Source organism: Solea solea, chromosome 1, assembly GCF_958295425.1.
Source record: "Solea solea chromosome 1, fSolSol10.1, whole genome shotgun sequence".
Classification (NCBI taxonomy): domain Eukaryota; kingdom Metazoa; phylum Chordata; class Actinopteri; order Pleuronectiformes; family Soleidae; genus Solea; species Solea solea.
The window spans coordinates 28366535-28382859 of record NC_081134.1 but is presented as its reverse complement, the minus strand read 5'-3'; the positions used below and the strand labels follow the sequence as shown (position 1 = coordinate 28382859).

General features: G+C 39.5%; 1 protein-coding gene and 1 long non-coding RNA gene across 2 annotated transcripts; both read right to left on the bottom strand.

Moving 5' to 3' along the window:
- Positions 1 to 5996: 5996 nt before the first annotated feature.
- LOC131461482 (neutral cholesterol ester hydrolase 1-like) lies at positions 5997 to 16256 on the bottom strand. The gene is made up of 4 exons (XM_058632784.1): positions 15976 to 16256; positions 11729 to 12021; positions 10914 to 11085; positions 5997 to 10253 (listed from the first exon to the last, which is right to left on the bottom strand). The coding sequence occupies exons 1-4, from the start codon at positions 16153 to 16155 to the stop codon at positions 9642 to 9644; spliced, it is 1257 nt and encodes a 418-aa protein (XP_058488767.1). The 5' UTR covers positions 16156 to 16256; the 3' UTR covers positions 5997 to 9641.
- LOC131461501 (uncharacterized) lies at positions 13184 to 15014 on the bottom strand. The gene is made up of 2 exons (XR_009240484.1): positions 14559 to 15014; positions 13184 to 14453 (listed from the first exon to the last, which is right to left on the bottom strand). It is a non-coding gene; the product is annotated as an uncharacterized LOC131461501 (long non-coding RNA).
- Positions 16257 to 16325: the final 69 nt, after the last annotated feature.

Here is a 16325-nt window from a genome sequence, read left to right as displayed (position 1 = left end):
TCCCTCCCTCTCTCTCTCTCTGTCAGGAAGAAGTGAACAATATGACCTTTAGTCTCAGTGATAACATTCTCCCTCATGAATTTCCCCGTCGCTCAGACTTTCCTTTCACGCTCTCACCGAAATGTTTTCACTCTGTTTTTCTTAGAAATGATCGTGTGTGTGTGATTAAGGAGCAGCAGCAGGGGGCAGAGGAGGAAGTCAGGCCTTCACTGGGTCACACACATGCACCAAACTCTGCATTAACACATTCCCACTGTAAATAATCTGCTTAATCCCGGGAGTGAACGTGTGAACACTGTGAAAGTGTTAAATTAGTATTCTCTCCTGGTTCAAATGTGTTCAACATCGTCTTCATTTTTGGTAAAGATGCTAATCCTGTCGTCTCTGTTTTTACAACCACACCCATGCGATGTTGTGTTCCATTTATCAGCGTAAACCTCTGAGTTCACCGCGTTCCACTTCAGAAGTCGCATGAATGCAAGTATCTCGGTCTAGCCAGTGTTAGCCAGTGTTGGCCATTGTTGGCCAGTGTTAGCCATTGTTAGCCAGTGTTAGCCAGTGTTAGCCATTGTTGGCCATTGTTAGCCATTGTTAGCCATTGTTGGCCATTGTTAGCCATTGTTAGCCATTGTTAGCCAGTGTTAGCCATTGTTAGCCATTGTTGGCCATTGTTAGCCATTGTTGGCCATTGTTAGCCAGTGTTAGCCATTGTTAGCCAGTGTTAGCCAGTGTTGGCCATTGTTGGCCATTGTTAGCCATTGTTGGCCATTGTTAGCCATTGTTGGCCATTGTTAGCCAGTGTGAGCCATTGGAATAATAAGAATTGTGTCATAAAAACCGCAGCAGAAGATGTCACTTTAAAGCTTTATCAGGACAGAAACAAGAAAGTAAACCAAAACTAATTGAAAACATTTTATTATGAATGAATGAAAATGCTGTCTCAAATGAAGCCTTTCAAAAATAAACACACTTCATATTTTATTTTTTATTTTTATTTCAGTTAACGAAAAGGTTTTTTGTTGAATGCTGATACATTTTTTTAGCGTGTTAGCATGAAGGAGGCGTCTCTGCTTTTAATTTCTCCACATGTGTTGAACTCCTGTCAATCATAGCCTCAGATTTTAAAATCTTTAAGAAAAACCAGCATGAAGTCATCTTTTTTTTCTTTCTTTTTTAAAATTCCCATCTGTGCTGCTTCATGGAAACATGCAAATGAAACCTTCAGGTCGGGACGACTAAAAGTCAACCCTGGGGCAAAATATGAGCTGTTGAGCCCCTTTGTAACCCCCCACACACACACACATATATTTCCTGTGCTGTCACTTTAAGATAACGATCACGTACAGTAGACACAGGTCACTGCACGCCACTCCTGATTTATGTTTGCTTTGTTTTTACTGTTTCACACAAAGACGCTCTTTCACACTGTGGTCGGTATAAAATTCAGGAAGTCATAGCGTTTATAGACTCAAATGACCTAAATGTATTGTAAATTTTGCTTGAAAAAGGACAATTAATTATCAATCATTTGTTACTGATTGAATAAAAAGTTTTAAAACGTCATTATAGCTTTGTACAAATACAAAGCTCAGTGTTAAATGCTAATTTTAGTGCTTATTATAAACCTCATCAGGCAGAAATGATATAATATGTTTATATTTTCCTTCATTTCTGACAAATATTTTTCTTTTTCTGAAAATCCAACTATTATTTTCCCATGTTTAGCTAATTTCAGTTATTAATTGTTGTTATTCTGATCATCTTATTCGGTTTGAGTGAGTTTTGGTATAAAATAAATACATTAATATAAATTTGAATCTTTGAAAATTTGACAACAAAACATTGAGTTATTTTTCTGAATAATCAAGAATAAAATGTGACTTTCTCCTTTAACGCTGCCTTATAATAACAAAGTCATAAATAATAATTGTTGCGTGATCAATAATGTTTCATTTGTCCTTTCAGTTTAAAATATCTTTTTGTTGTATCAGCAGTAAATAAAACAACAATATTTTTGCATTTTCTTTGCTGCCGCAGACAGTTTTTATTTGCAGCATGAATCCTGTAATCTGGTCAAAATGACTGAGCAGCTTTTCCAGATTTAAGGAGATTAGCCCTTTTTTTAGATTCACTGGTTCACGATGAGAAAAGAAAACAGCTTTTATCTTTCATATCTGTGTCTCGTTGCTTAAATGAGATGTGACAGTGTTTGTTGTGACTTTGTTCTGTTTTGAATTGTTTTCACTGAACTGATCCAGCGACAGATCTGTGGACAAATGTATCGAGGGACAAGAGAGAGAGAGAGGGAGAGAGAGGGAGAGAGGGAGTCTTTCCTTTTTGTTCTTAAAAAAAGTTTTCTGTAAACACAGCATATTTTCAAGAAATGTCGCCATATCCCTGTAATAGCTGTAGAAATATATACATATATGTACATCTATATATACATATATGTACATCTATATATACATATATGTATATAGATATACATATATGTATATCTATATATGTATTTATATATACACACATATATGTGTTTATACATACTAATAATTACTTTTTATTATCTGTCTATCTAGCATAGTTTTTGTCTGTCTGTCTATCTATCTATCTATCTATCTATCTATCTATCTATCTATCTATCTATCTATCTATCTATCTATCTATCTATCTAGCCAGCTAACTAGACATCTATCTAAGCTAGTTACCCATCTATGCTAGCTAGCTATATAAGCGAGTCAGCAGACTACACGTCTGTCTAAGTTTTTTTTAAATAATCTATCTTTATTCTCGCTCACGAACTAGACATCTGTCTGTCTACGCTTGTCAGCTATCTATGCTATGTAAGCTAACTAGATAACTCGACATCTAGCTAGTTAGCAAACTAACCATCTATCAAAGATAGTCATCTATCGATGCTAGCTAGCTATGTAAGCTAGTTAGCAAACTAGACTTTTTAAATGTATCTTGTCACTGCCCGATCTGTGGTGCCTGCAAGATTTGCATTCCAACGCCCATTCTGCGGAGCTTAGTTAGCTTAACTTAACTAAGTTGGCAGGACTCGGTGAAACTGAAGTTTGGAAAATGAAAACTTCTGACTTATATAGTTGGTAGCTGTATCAACATGTGTCTAGCTATACTAGCTAGAAATCTAGACAAACTATTTCTCTACCAATCTAAGCTAGTCAGCTATGTTGCATATGATGTAATTAGATAGATAGATAGATAGATAGATAGATAGATAGATAGATAGATAGATAGATAGAGATGTTGATTTAACTAGCTAGCTATTTATCTAAGCTAGTAAGCTATGTTGCATATGATGTAATAGCATAGATAGATAGATAGATAGATAGATAGATAGATAGATAGATAGATAGAGATGTTGATTTAACTAGCTAGCTATTTATCTAAGCTAGTTAGCTATGTTGCATATGATGTAATAGCATAGATAGATATATAGATAGATAGATAGATAGATAGATAGATAGATAGAGATGTTGATTTAACTAGCTAGCTGTTTATCTAAGCTAGTTAGCTATGTTGCATATGATGTAATAGATAGATAGATAGACAGATAGATAGATATATAGATAGATAGATAGAGAGAGAGAGATGTTGATTTAAGTAGCTAGCTATTTATCTAAGCTAGTTAGCTATCTATGCTAGCTAGCTAGAAAGATAGATATGTTTCTAGTATATTTATCTGTGTATATTCTATGTGTATATTCTATGTGTATGTGTATGTGTGTACATTTATGAGAGAAAAATGTTAAATCTACTTATCTATCTATCTATCTATCTAGCTATCATCCATCCATCTCTTTAACTGTGATAGTTGTGAGTATATGTTGATATAAATGTGTGTAACTGACCGTAAACACATTTTTACATTCCATTGAATATGTTACCTACTTATCTATTCATTCATTTATTTATTTAAAGTAAAAAGGAGTTGTTTTTCCTTTCATCATTTTAAATATGAACATCTTCTTGTTTTCTTTCTCCTCAAAACATGAAATGAATAAAACATTTGGTTTGTGTTCAGTTTTTGCAGGTTATGACTTGAAGGACAAAGGGTGAAGAGATGAAAGAGAGAAAAGAGGTGAAGAAGGACGGACAGGAGAGGAGTGGAGCAGCACTTTGAGAGGTAAAGAGCATCAGCAGCAGGTTGACAGATGGACAAGAATCTGGCAGCTCCGTGGCTCAGGACATGGTTTTATTAGCGTCCACTATCACAGGACGTCAGATCAGACACATAAATCCCAGACAAACGCTCAGACTTCTGATGGATTTACACGTCGCCACTCTCCTTTAATGCTCCGACTCAAAGAGAAACCGTTAAAGTTTTATGGTCTTCATAAAACTTTGAGATAAAAACAAGGGGAGGGGGAATAAAAGGCGCATGATTCATGGGATAAATAATAAGTATACATACTCAGAGCAGCTGATTTACTGAGCCAAGGCCAGTGTTCACCGGGAGGATGTGGCGCCACCTTCTGTGAATGAAAAACATAAATATATGAACCTACAACCAAATGAAATAGGCTACTTGTAATAATAATTATAAATGAATACAATAAATACTATATATATATATATATATATATATATATTTCATATCATAATATCTTAGTTACATCACCTTAAAATCAAGTAAATAATAATTATGAATAATTACTTATATAGAGAATATTTAATAATAAAAAAAAACGAATTAATTCATGTATTGTATTACTATTTTAGTATCTTTTTCTAAGTATTAATAATGACTAACTGAAAAATTGTGACTAATAAAATAATAAAAGACACAGCCCATAATTGACTGGAAAACAAGACAATGTGTAAAAAAAATGTAATTATTTAAAAATGTCACAGGCAAATAATAATAATAAATCCAGACGTTAGACTTTTTGTTAATAACAGATAGTGACTCTGTTTATTTCTGTTCGAAGTTACATGCGTGACAGTAAATTTAAACTTTAAACTTATGTACATTTTCTAACATAAATCACAAAACAATAAACTTGAATGTTTTACAGTGTGCAGAAACAGTAGATGAGTCCTTTAAAAATACATTTTCCTCTTGTTTATGAATTCTAAACCCGACAAATCACAGTTATTGATGAGTTATTACAGCAGAGAGGGAGTTGCGTTGCCGTGGTGAAAGCCTCACATCACACACACACATGGCAACATTTTAGCGAGTGACCGGAGTGAGCTCATATTTTACCCACAAACAGAAAATGTATTTTTTTTTTATGAAGAAACATGTTTTATTGATCATGTGACCTTCATCTAACGTGTATCTGTTCAACACGTGAAAAAAAACATAATGTCTGCACGTCATTCGTCACGCTATGTGCGTTTACACAGTTCACACGTGATGACCCGCCAATTTCACACGTCACCACGTTCTTATGGAAAATGTCAGAAAAATTGAAAAAATCTGTAATGTCCATGATTGATTTATGAGATAAATGAAAACATTTATTTGGAATAATTAAAAACGTGTTTACAGTGATTTAAACCTGACAAAAAACAAACATTTATAATATATTATGGTGTCAATATACAATTATATTATAGTTGAAAATGCTTAGTCAGTGATTCCTAACCTATTGTTTTCCTAGATAGATAGATAGATAGATAGATAGATATCTTTCTAGCTAGCCAGCTATCATAGATAGATGTATATCTATCTAAAAATGAATGTAACCCTTGTCTGTCTTTAATCTGAACAGTGGATGGAGTTAGCGACCAAAAAATGTCAGAAACAGGAAAACATACGGGGAAATTAAGAAGAAAACAATAGCTGTAAGTATCCAGAATTCCTAATTCCTAATTCATTATTATTAATGAATTAGTTCTTCAGCAGCTAAAAATCCTGTAAATTGATGGTTCTCAAACACTAGTTCTCTAACTCCAGCGACCCACAGACTGGAGAATTTCCTTCGGGTCCTTAAACACCTTTTTATTTAAGATGTATGTGCATGAAATTAAGTTTTAATGAATGTAATTTAATAAACATCTCTTGGAAATTGTTAGTTTACCAATTCAAAATGATATCAGGTGAAGATAACTGACTATGTAGAAAGATTGGGAACCAAAATCAACATTTTACACTTATTTCTTGACATTTTATGGACAAACCATTGATTCATTTTCACGATTAAACAAGTAAACTAGATCAAATTAAAAAAATAAAAACAAAAAAAGGTCTGCCCTCTGCTGGTGCGGTCAGAGAAAAACAGACACACCAACAGTAATAATATATAACATATGGGACATTTTGGAAAATTAAAACAAGAAAGACATGAAAATCTTGCGATTCCACCGCCGACATACAAACAGTCGTCCCCACAACTAAACGCTAAGTGAGGGGATTAATATTGAGCCGCAGAAAAATAACATCTGGGCTGAGTTTAGTGTGTTAACAACCTGTAACGAAACCCCAGTGTCTATTAAAACCGTATTTATCCAATATGAAGCACAAAGCTTTGAAGCTGCAGCAGCAAGTGAGAAACATTCAAGTCTTTCTCCACAGTTTAAATCCACAAATAACTTATGTTAACGTACACATGAAGCATATGGTGGTTTTTCTTTTTGCAGAATAAACAGACCTTGAAACAAAGGAGGTGAGAACATTAAAACCTGAAGTCGACTCTTTCACTGAGTTATGTGAAACTGCGTCGTAATCAGCAGCACTCAAAGAGCCAAAACCCCCTGTCTGTGTGTGTACACACACACACAGACAGACTGCTTGAGTGTGTGTGTGTGTGTGTGTGTGTGTGTGTGTGTGTGTGTGTGTGTGTGTGTGTGTGTGTGTGTGTTGCATTAGATTTGGTCCAGTTTTATTTAAAGTGACAGTTCCACTTTTTGACTCTTTTGGAAACATGGCTGCCAGTGAAGATGTTAGCAACTAAACCACAAAGTCAACACATAAAATCTGCATCACATTAAGTCTACCATGTCTTTAAGAACATGCGCACATCTTTATCTCACTGTGAGAAAGACTTTTCCAACAGGAAACTGAAGTTTGTAAACCACTCACTCTCCCACACCAAACCCCATAGAGAAAATCAGTGATTTGAGCTTGCAGGGACACAGGAGCTGCTGGTCTACTGCTGCCTCGTGTGGTCAATTTGTGTCACAGGAAAATCTGAACAAAGGATTTTAAAAGCTGAAGTGATAAAATAAGACATTTGAACTGAGTGATGGAGGCAGCAGTGGATCAACAACTCCTGTGTGCTGTGATGTTAAAATCACTGATTTTCTCTATGGGGTTTGGTGTGGGAGAGTGAGTCATCTACAACAAGATTTAACATGACAATTGGCTAACCTAATAAAAACCTATGTCAGCTTGAGTCTGCGATATCTTAATATATATTGACTATATTTTATTTAAACAGGAAACTGAGGTCTGTAAACCACTCAGCACCCAGCAGCTTCTGTGTCCCCGCGAGCTTAAATCACTGACTTTCTCTATGGGGTTTGGTGTGAGAGGGAGACAAACTCGAGTTTTCTGTTGGAAAAGTCTGTTTAACAGTGAGATAAATCGTCCACACACACAAATACACTGAAGTAAAACCATGAACTCTCCCTTTAAGAGGTGGTAGTGGTGGAAACATGAGTGTATTAGTGACAGTTTGTTGAAACAAACAATTCATGTGTTTCATCATCATCATCGTGACAGAGTGAGGGACTGTTTCAAACATACAGTAGAGTATTGCACAACCCAGTGGTCTGTACAGCTGTGACCTCTGACACACACACACACACACACACACGCAGATTTATCAGATTAAAAGCGTATTCGGTCGTAGATTATCTTCTTGTTTTTTTGACCGTTTTCACAGAAAGAAGTTTGTTTGTTTTTGTTGAGGAGATTATTTTGTTTAAAGCTAGTCAATTATGCCTGAAAATGAACAAGTGGTTAATTTATTATCATTATTATTATTATTATTATTGTTACTGTTATGCCAAACTCAGGTGTTTGGAGTAAAATCCAAATATATCAGCAATTTATTAAATCTCTGAATAAATAAATCACATAAAAACACAGACGCTGACTTTTTTTCTTTGAAAAAAAAAGAAAAACGAAGACATTTTTAAAAACCAAAAAAGCAAAAAATGCTAAATGTTCATTTTTAACATGACATTTTCTCTGGTTTTGCTCAAGTTTTTTGTTTTACAACTGGGAGCAGGGGTGCATGAGAGAGTCGGTCACAGTTTACAGATCAGTAGTTTTTTGTATAATATATATGTATATATACACATACATATACATATACATATATATATATATGTATATGTGTACTGTATTTGCATTTTCTTTGGTTTTATCCCACTGGACATGTTTTGGTTGAAGTGTTCATGATGGAAAAAACAGTCTAGTGTTTTTCCTGCTTCAACAATCCATTAAACGTGAAATCTGCTGCTTTCAATGCCTCAGTCTTATGTTTAAATGCATAATTCAGGTTTTTTTTTTCTAGTGTGGTTGTATGAGGTCAAGTTTTCTGGCTAGAAACTGAAGTTTGTGTCATTGTGTAAAAACCGTGAGCAGTTTTTACTCTCCCACACCAAAGCCCATAGAGAAAATCTATGGGCTTTAACATCCCAGCACACAGGAGTTGTTGATCCACTGCTGCCCCCATCACTAAGTTCAAATGTCTTTTTTGTCACTTCGGTGTTTGAAATCCTTCCTTCAGATTGACCTCAGTGACACAAAGTGACCACACGAGGCAGCAGTAGACCAGCAGCTCCTGTGTCCCTGTGAGCTAAAAATTATGATTTTCTCTATGGGGTTTGGTGTGGGAGAGTGAATGGTTTAAAAACGTACTTACTGTCTTTCATTTCATAAGAAATAATTAATTTCTTTAGCTTTTTAACGTTAAATGAAGGATATTTACGTGTTTTTCTTTTTCTGTTCCTGACCAGACTGAAAGTTCACTGCCCCCCTGCTCATTCTGAGTTTGAGGCCCTGCTTTAAAACCAGGAACAGACACTTAATCATGATTTGACGACCCAAAAACCCTTAGTGGATTCTCCTTATCTTCTCCTCATGTAAGCTGCTCCTCATTCAACCACACTTTAAACAAAAAACCTGAACTACCACTTTAATATTTCAATATATTAGACTGTTGTAATATTATATTATAATGTTATAATGTTATAATATTATAATATTGTAATATTATAATATTATAAATGATCTTCCTGGGCGTCGCTATGTTTATTTATTCTTTTTACGACTTCATAACTTCTAGACGATTTGGCCTTAAGTGATGATTTTCAAGTATAAATAAAAGTCGTTCTGCCTCGTTAGCACACACACGACTACGGAAGAGGATTAGGGCCAGATATAGAAAATCTAAATTCCTTAGAAATTAGATTTTTTTTCTCAGAATTTTGAATTTTTTCTTCAGAACTTTTTCCTCAGAATTTCGACTTTTTTATTTTTTAAATTTAGTTTCCAGAGAGACTCATATGTGGTCCTAATCCTCTTCCGTCCATGACAATAAAAACTTTTGTAATGTGAGTGTGGGTTTTTTTCTTCCAACATATATCCCCATATCAACCCCATATCAGTGATAATTATCATGATCCTGATCTTTAGTTTCAGGATCTGGACTCAGTTTTGTCTACAAATTCCTGTCTAACCACTTGATGTAGTTGTTTAAGCTCCTCTGTCCGACGTCGGACATCATCGGCAGCGACGCGAACACCATGCAGCCATGGAAACCGTCCTCATAGTGGTCGCTGGTCACCGGGACGCCGGCGTCCTGCAGACGTCTGACGTACATGAGCCCGTCGTCCCGGAGGACGTCAAACTCACACGTCATCACGTATGCTTTCGGCGTCCTACCCAGAGTCCTCTGCTCCGCCAGCAGCGGTGCCGCCCTCACGTCTGTCAGCGGTGCCAGCAACTCACCCACCAGCCCCGGCAACCCCGTCTCCTTGACGACCGGCTTGTAGTCCTTCCTGCGCTCAGGTGGGAGCAGAGTGTTCCAGTCCAGTCTGGAGCGGGTTTCGGCGTCGACGGCCGAGCTATGGTTATTGGCGAGGAGGAGGGGCTCCAGGGAGGAGTCGCCGCCCAAGTAATGCAGCCAGAACCGGGCCATGTACGGCCTGTAGAGGATGGGCACGGCCTGGTTCTGCTGGTAAGACGGCGTGTGGAAGTCGAGCGCCTGCAGCACCGGGTAGATCAACGCCTGGAGTTTGAACTTCACAGTGAGACTTTCATCTGAGCTGAGCTGTGGACAAATGAATCACATGACTATCATCCACTGGTTCTACTTTATATGCTGCTTTAATACTGCTAACAACAGCTGTGGAATGACTCTCCCACACCAAACCCCATAGAGAAAATCAGTGATTTTAACTCACGGGGACACAGGAGCTGCTGGTCTACTGCTGCCTCGTGTGGTCACTTTGTGTCACTGATTTTCTCTATGGGGTTTGGTGTGAGAAGACTCCCGTCAGAAAAGTCTGTCTAACATTGTGATTTAAAAATGTTAACCTTACTAAGATGAATGTGTTCACATCTTTATCTCACTGTTAGACAGACTTTTCCAACAGGAAACTGAAGTTTGTAAACCACTCACTCTCCCACACCAAACCCCATAGAGAAAAACAGTGATTTTAACTTCACAGCACACAGGAGTTGTTGATCCACTGCTGCCTCCATCACTAAGTTCAAATGTGTTTTTGAATCGGCGTCTGAATTTCTCCAGATTTATCTCAGTGGCACAAAGTGACCACATGAAGCAGCAGTAGACCAGCAGCTCCTGTGTCTCTATGGGGTTTGGTGTGGGAGAGTGAGTGGTTTACAAACATCAGTTTCCTGTTGGGAGTTATATCTTTGCCTCCTGGTGAGACAAAGATACTGTGAGGTGTGTGTTTGTTTTGTTCACCTCCTGAGCCACAGCAGCAGCGAGGTTCCCTCCAGCGCTGTCCCCGGACACACAGAGCCGCTCCGGGTCAACACCGTATCGCTCCAACACCTCCAGGGACAGGAAGTCCCACGACGCCGCTAACGCATCGTTGAACTGATCTGGGAACACGGCATCCGGAGCGAGCCGGTAACTATAGCAACAAGACATCAGAGGACGACACAACATACTTAAAAAAAGTTACTTAATCACCAGTAATTCTGATAATTGATTAAACACTTGGGTAAATTCTGATGAAAAATTAAATTAAACACTTCATCACACCAGGGCCACACGGTGGTCTAGTGGTTAGCACTCTCGCCTTGCAGCGAGAAGACCCGGGTTCGAGCCCCGGTTGGAGCAAGGGCCTTTCTGCATGGAGTTTGCATGTTCTCCCTGTGTGTGCGTGGGTTCTCTCCGGGTACTCCGGCTTCCTCCCACAGTCCAAAAACATGCAATGTGGGGATAGGTAAATTGAACACTCCAAATTGACCATAGGAGTGAGTGTGAGAGTGAATGGTTGTTTGTCTCTATCTGTGTGTGGCCCTGCGATGGACTGGCGAACTGTCCAGGGTGTACCCCGCCTATCGCCCGATGTAGCTGAGATTGGCACAGCACCCCCCGCGACCCTCTGGCAGAGGATAAAGCGGTAGATGATGACTGACTGACTTCATCACACCGAACCTTTAACTTACAGAGATAATGAATTAAATATTAAAGCTCCACCAGCTTCAATATCGAGTTCCTTTCGTCTAATTAAAGTTTCATTGGTCGTAACGTGACAGGGTGAGACTTACTCCACAGACATGATGACGGCGTCCAGATCCTCCGCCATTTTGCGGCAAAGGCGGTCATAAGATCTCATCCGGCCGCTGCCGAGGGCCCAACCGCCTCCGTGGAAATACACCACTCCCCTTTTCAGCTTTTCCCCGCCCTTGGGCTGGAAGACTCTTGTGGACACGCCCCCCATCTTGCAGTCGGTCACGTGTACGGCGTCGCAGGAGCGAGCATCGATCTCCTCCACCCAGGACACCAAGTGGTTCAGCAGGTGGACACGGTGGCAGAGGCCCAGCGCGTGAGCCACGTCACTCTGGAAAAAAAATTACCATAATTACCACATGGGATTCATTTAGAGTTAGTTGCGAGAAAGTTGAGTTTTCCGTAAACTTCATGTACAAGAACGACTTTAAGTTCTGTAGTACATGTGTCAGGCCTGTATGTGGCGCTATAACGATGCCACAGAAATATGGCCAAAAACTAAATAAAAAAAACGGGCTTTACTGACATTAGCGATATGTAAGGTTACATACAGCCGCTAAAAAGGAGAAGGCTTTCTGAGGAAGTATGAGGGGAAAGTTGCGATTTTCTTCAACTAAGACTTTATTCTCACGGAAATATACAATTTTTTTCATTCTTGGAAAGTTTTACGTAAACCTCATATCCTAGAAACCCTCCCCAAGAAATTACTCTAACTGCTGTAGTACATGTGTTCGGCCTGTATGTAGCACTGTAAATCTGTCACAGAAATACGGCCAAAAACGACACAAAGGGCTACACTGACATTTGCGTGACTTGGCATCATTTCAAGAAATGTCTTCATACTTAAAAAAAACATAACAACCCTTAACGCTATAGTAGCTGTGCAGCACAGGAATGTCGCCGGGTGACATGAAAACAAAACACAAACTATACTGACATTTGGGATATTTCAATTACGTAGTAAGTTCTGTACTACAGTTAAAAAGAAGAAAGAAAGTCACAAGGCTTTCTGAGGAGGTCTGAGGGGAAAGTCGCGATTTTTTTAAATTAAACGTAAACTTCATGTACAAGAACTCCCTCCCCTGCGTTACGCAAGACACTTAAAAAGATGAAATTAAGTCAGGAGGTATCACTGTTGTCAGTGGAAACACTTCACGGTGAGACTTGTTTGACTTGAATTAAATGAGTGGCTGCGTCTGAAGCCGCTCCCTGACTTTGTGTTGAAATAATGAGAGGAGGAAAAACCTGTCCTCTGTGTGTGTGTGTGTGTTCACTGCAGGATTAAAAGAAGAATAAAAGAACAGCTAACACCTCAGTGTGATGGTACAAAGTCACCAATCAGATACAGGTCAAAGGTCACGACCACCTGGTATCAATCACTGTTGTCATGTAACTGTCTGTGTCTGTAATCTATATAATCCCTTTTAAACTCTATATACCTACAGTTTACTTCATTATATCATGTTCTAACTGCTTTATCCTGATGAGTCAAGTCAAGTCAAGTCAAATTTTATTTATATAGCACATATACAAACGGCTGAGCGGCAACCAAAGTGCTTCACAGAAAGTGCTTAAGTGCTAAAATACAAAAAGAAAAACAAAGAAAAGAGAGAAAAGAAAAGGGTTAAAAGATGAAGACCGAGTTAAACAATTTAAAAAGACACTCGTCAAAGGCAAGGGAAAAAAGGTGTGTATTTAACTGGGATTTAAAAATATTTAAAGACTGGGCCGCCCGGATGTGTAGGGGGAGGGAGTTCCAGAGTCTGGGGGCTGCCACAGCGAAGGCTCGGTCCCCCCTGGTTTTTAGCCTGGTCCTGGGCACTTCCAACAACAGTTGGTCAGCTGACCGGAGTGCTCTAGAAGGGATGTGGTGGTGGAGAATATCAGACAGGTAGGTGGGGGCCAGACCATGGAGGGATTTGTAAACAGTCAGGAGAAGTTTGAAATCAGTGCGGTAGCGGATGGGGAGCCAGTGGAGTGATGCAAGGACCGGGGTGATGTGATCTCGCTTCTTAGTACAAGTGAGGAGTCGGGCGGCTGAGTTTTGAACTAACTGCAGGCGGCGGAGTTGTGATTGGTCGATGCCGGTGTATAGGGCGTTGCAGTAGTCCAGTTGTGAAGTTATGAAAGCATGGATGACTTTCTCCAGTCAGACCAGTCAGACCAAAGCCTACCTGCCCCACTCTGGGGCAGGTAGGCTTTGGTCTTGGCAATAGTTCTCAGGTGGAAAAAGCTTTTTCGAACTACTGCGCTGACCTGCTGCTCAAACTTAAAGGCACTGTCAAAAATCACGCCCAGATTTCTGACAGAAAGCCTGATGTTAGAGGCGAGAGGGCCCAGGGCATCAGTGGAGAAGGCTGAAGAGGTTTTTCCAAAAACAATGATCTCAGTCTTGCTCTCGTTGAGGTTGAGGAAGTTTGCACCCATCCATGCTTTGATGTCAGCCAGACAGTCAAGCAGTGGATGGAGTGCAGCCTGCCCATCAACCCTGAGGGGGAGATACAGCTGGATATCATCTGCATAACAGTGGAAGGAGATGTTGTGTTTAATTAGAATTTCCCCTAGGGGTAGAACATACAACAGAAAGAGAATGGGGCCTAGTATGGAGCCTTGAGGGACCCCGCAGGTGAGGGGTGCAGCAGACGAGATGGAATCACCAAGCTGTACAGAGAAGCTCCTGTTGGCCAGGTAGGACCGGAAGAACTTCAGGGGCAGGGCAGGGAGTGGGGTGGCAGAGGTATCAGTAGGCCTGAGTGCTGCAATCTTTTCAATAAAGAATTTTAAAAAGCTTTCACAGAGAGCAGGTGAGGGCACGACAGGGGATTCAATTCGGGGATTTATAAGAGAATTTAGTGTATTGAAAAGAACCTGGGGTTTGTGACTGTTTCTGTAGACCAGGGAGGTAATGTACTGGGATTTGGCAGTTTTAACGGTTCAATGGTAATCCGCCAAGCAATTCCGTAGAATCTGGAGGGACACGTGAAGGCGGTCCTTCTGCCACTTAGTCCACACACACACACACACACACACACACACACACACACACACACACACACACACACACACACACACACACACGGGAGAACACATGTAAACTCCATGCAGAAAGGCCCGGGGCTAACCACTGCACTGACCACGTGGCCCACACTACAGTATGGTATAAGATAATAACATAGTACTTGTATTCCAGTATAAAGTATAGCCTCGTACATATATATATTCTCTGTTGGTCCAGTATGTTCTGCAGTATAGAAAATACTACAGGACAGAAAACTGTACTCAGTACAGTACAGTTTTGTTTACCAAAACAAAGTGAAGTTTACAGTAAATTATATAATATAGTACTGTGAGGTATATCATTTAATTCAGTATATTGTATTTAATATATAGTATAGTACTATATAGTATAGTATAGTCAGGTAATAGTAAAGTGTACTATTACCTGACTATACTATAGTATTCTATAACATAGTATAATATAGTATAGTATAGTGCAGTATACAGTGCAGTGCTGACGGTATTTAGGATTGTTTGCCAGGCAAACATATTTATTTTTATGTCATATTTATGTTTTATGTTTCACACCTACGGAGAAGCCTCCCCAATTTTGTTGTGTTTTTACCTGCATAATGAGAAATAAAGTAGTCAGGTAATAGTACACTTTATGACTAACGTATATTATATTATAGTATAGTATATCATATCATACCATAGCTTAGTATAGTATAGTACAGTATAGCATAGCATAGCTTAGTATAGCATAGCATAGCATAGCATAGCATAGCTTAGTATAGTATAGCATAGCTTAGTATAGTATAGTATAGCATAGCTTAGTATAGTATAGTATAGTATAGCATAGCATAGCTTAGTATAGTATAGTATAGCATAGCATAGTGCAGTATAGTATAGCACTGTCAGATAATAGTATACTATATTACTATAGTATAGTATAGTACAGTTTAGTTTAGTATAGTACAGTATGGCATAGAGTAGTATAGTCAACATATGGTCAAGTACACTGGGCCACAGTACAGTGGAAATGAACAGTATTCTATAGTGGAGTATAGTAGTAAAGTGAGATCTGTTTTCCACAACCTGTCTATACAGTCTGTGAACAACTAAACTAAGCTCGACAGTTGAGACATCATCACTGTGACCCGTTTGTTTTTATAACCTCCTCTTCCTCTTCTTCTTCTTCTCTGGTTGTCTACAGTCACAGCCGTGTCCCCTCTCATCTACCTGCCCGCCTCCCCCTGTCCTCTCCCCCGCATCCCTCCCCTCTCACCGCCTGCATGAAGGTCCGGAACACCGCGTCCAGTAGCATCAGCTTCCACGGCTCGCACACGCCGCTCGGCAGCGGCAGGTAGACGTAGTAGGCGGCCGCCGACAGCAGCACAGCTCCGGCCAGACGTAACCTCATCGCGGCGGGGAGTGTACCTGCTGCTGCCAGGAGGCGACCGTTCATTCACACTCACTCCCGCCCACACAGGTCGCGCTGAAAGCCGGCCACATCTTCCACAGGAAACACGACACACCAGGGAGTGAGAACAGGCTTTCTGGTTCTGTCTCAATACAAGCGCTGCGCGACAACAAGCTACGTGCTCTTATTCTGAAATGTCACTAGAGGAAGTTGCA

What these genes read in the sequence shown, in the direction of transcription:
- LOC131461482 (XM_058632784.1), bottom strand. Translation starts at nt 16,155, where the DNA reads ATGAACGGTCGCCTCCTGGCAGCAGCAGGTACACTCCCCGCCGCGATG. An exon ending in GCCGTCATCATGTCTGTGGA is followed by an intron (nt 11,086 to 11,728) that starts GTAAGTCTCACC and finishes TTGTTGCTATAG; the next exon opens with TTACCGGCTCGCTCCGGATG. An exon ending in CTGCTGCTGTGGCTCAGGAG is followed by an intron (nt 10,254 to 10,913) that starts GTGAACAAAACA and finishes ATTTGTCCACAG; the next exon opens with CTCAGCTCAGATGAAAGTCT.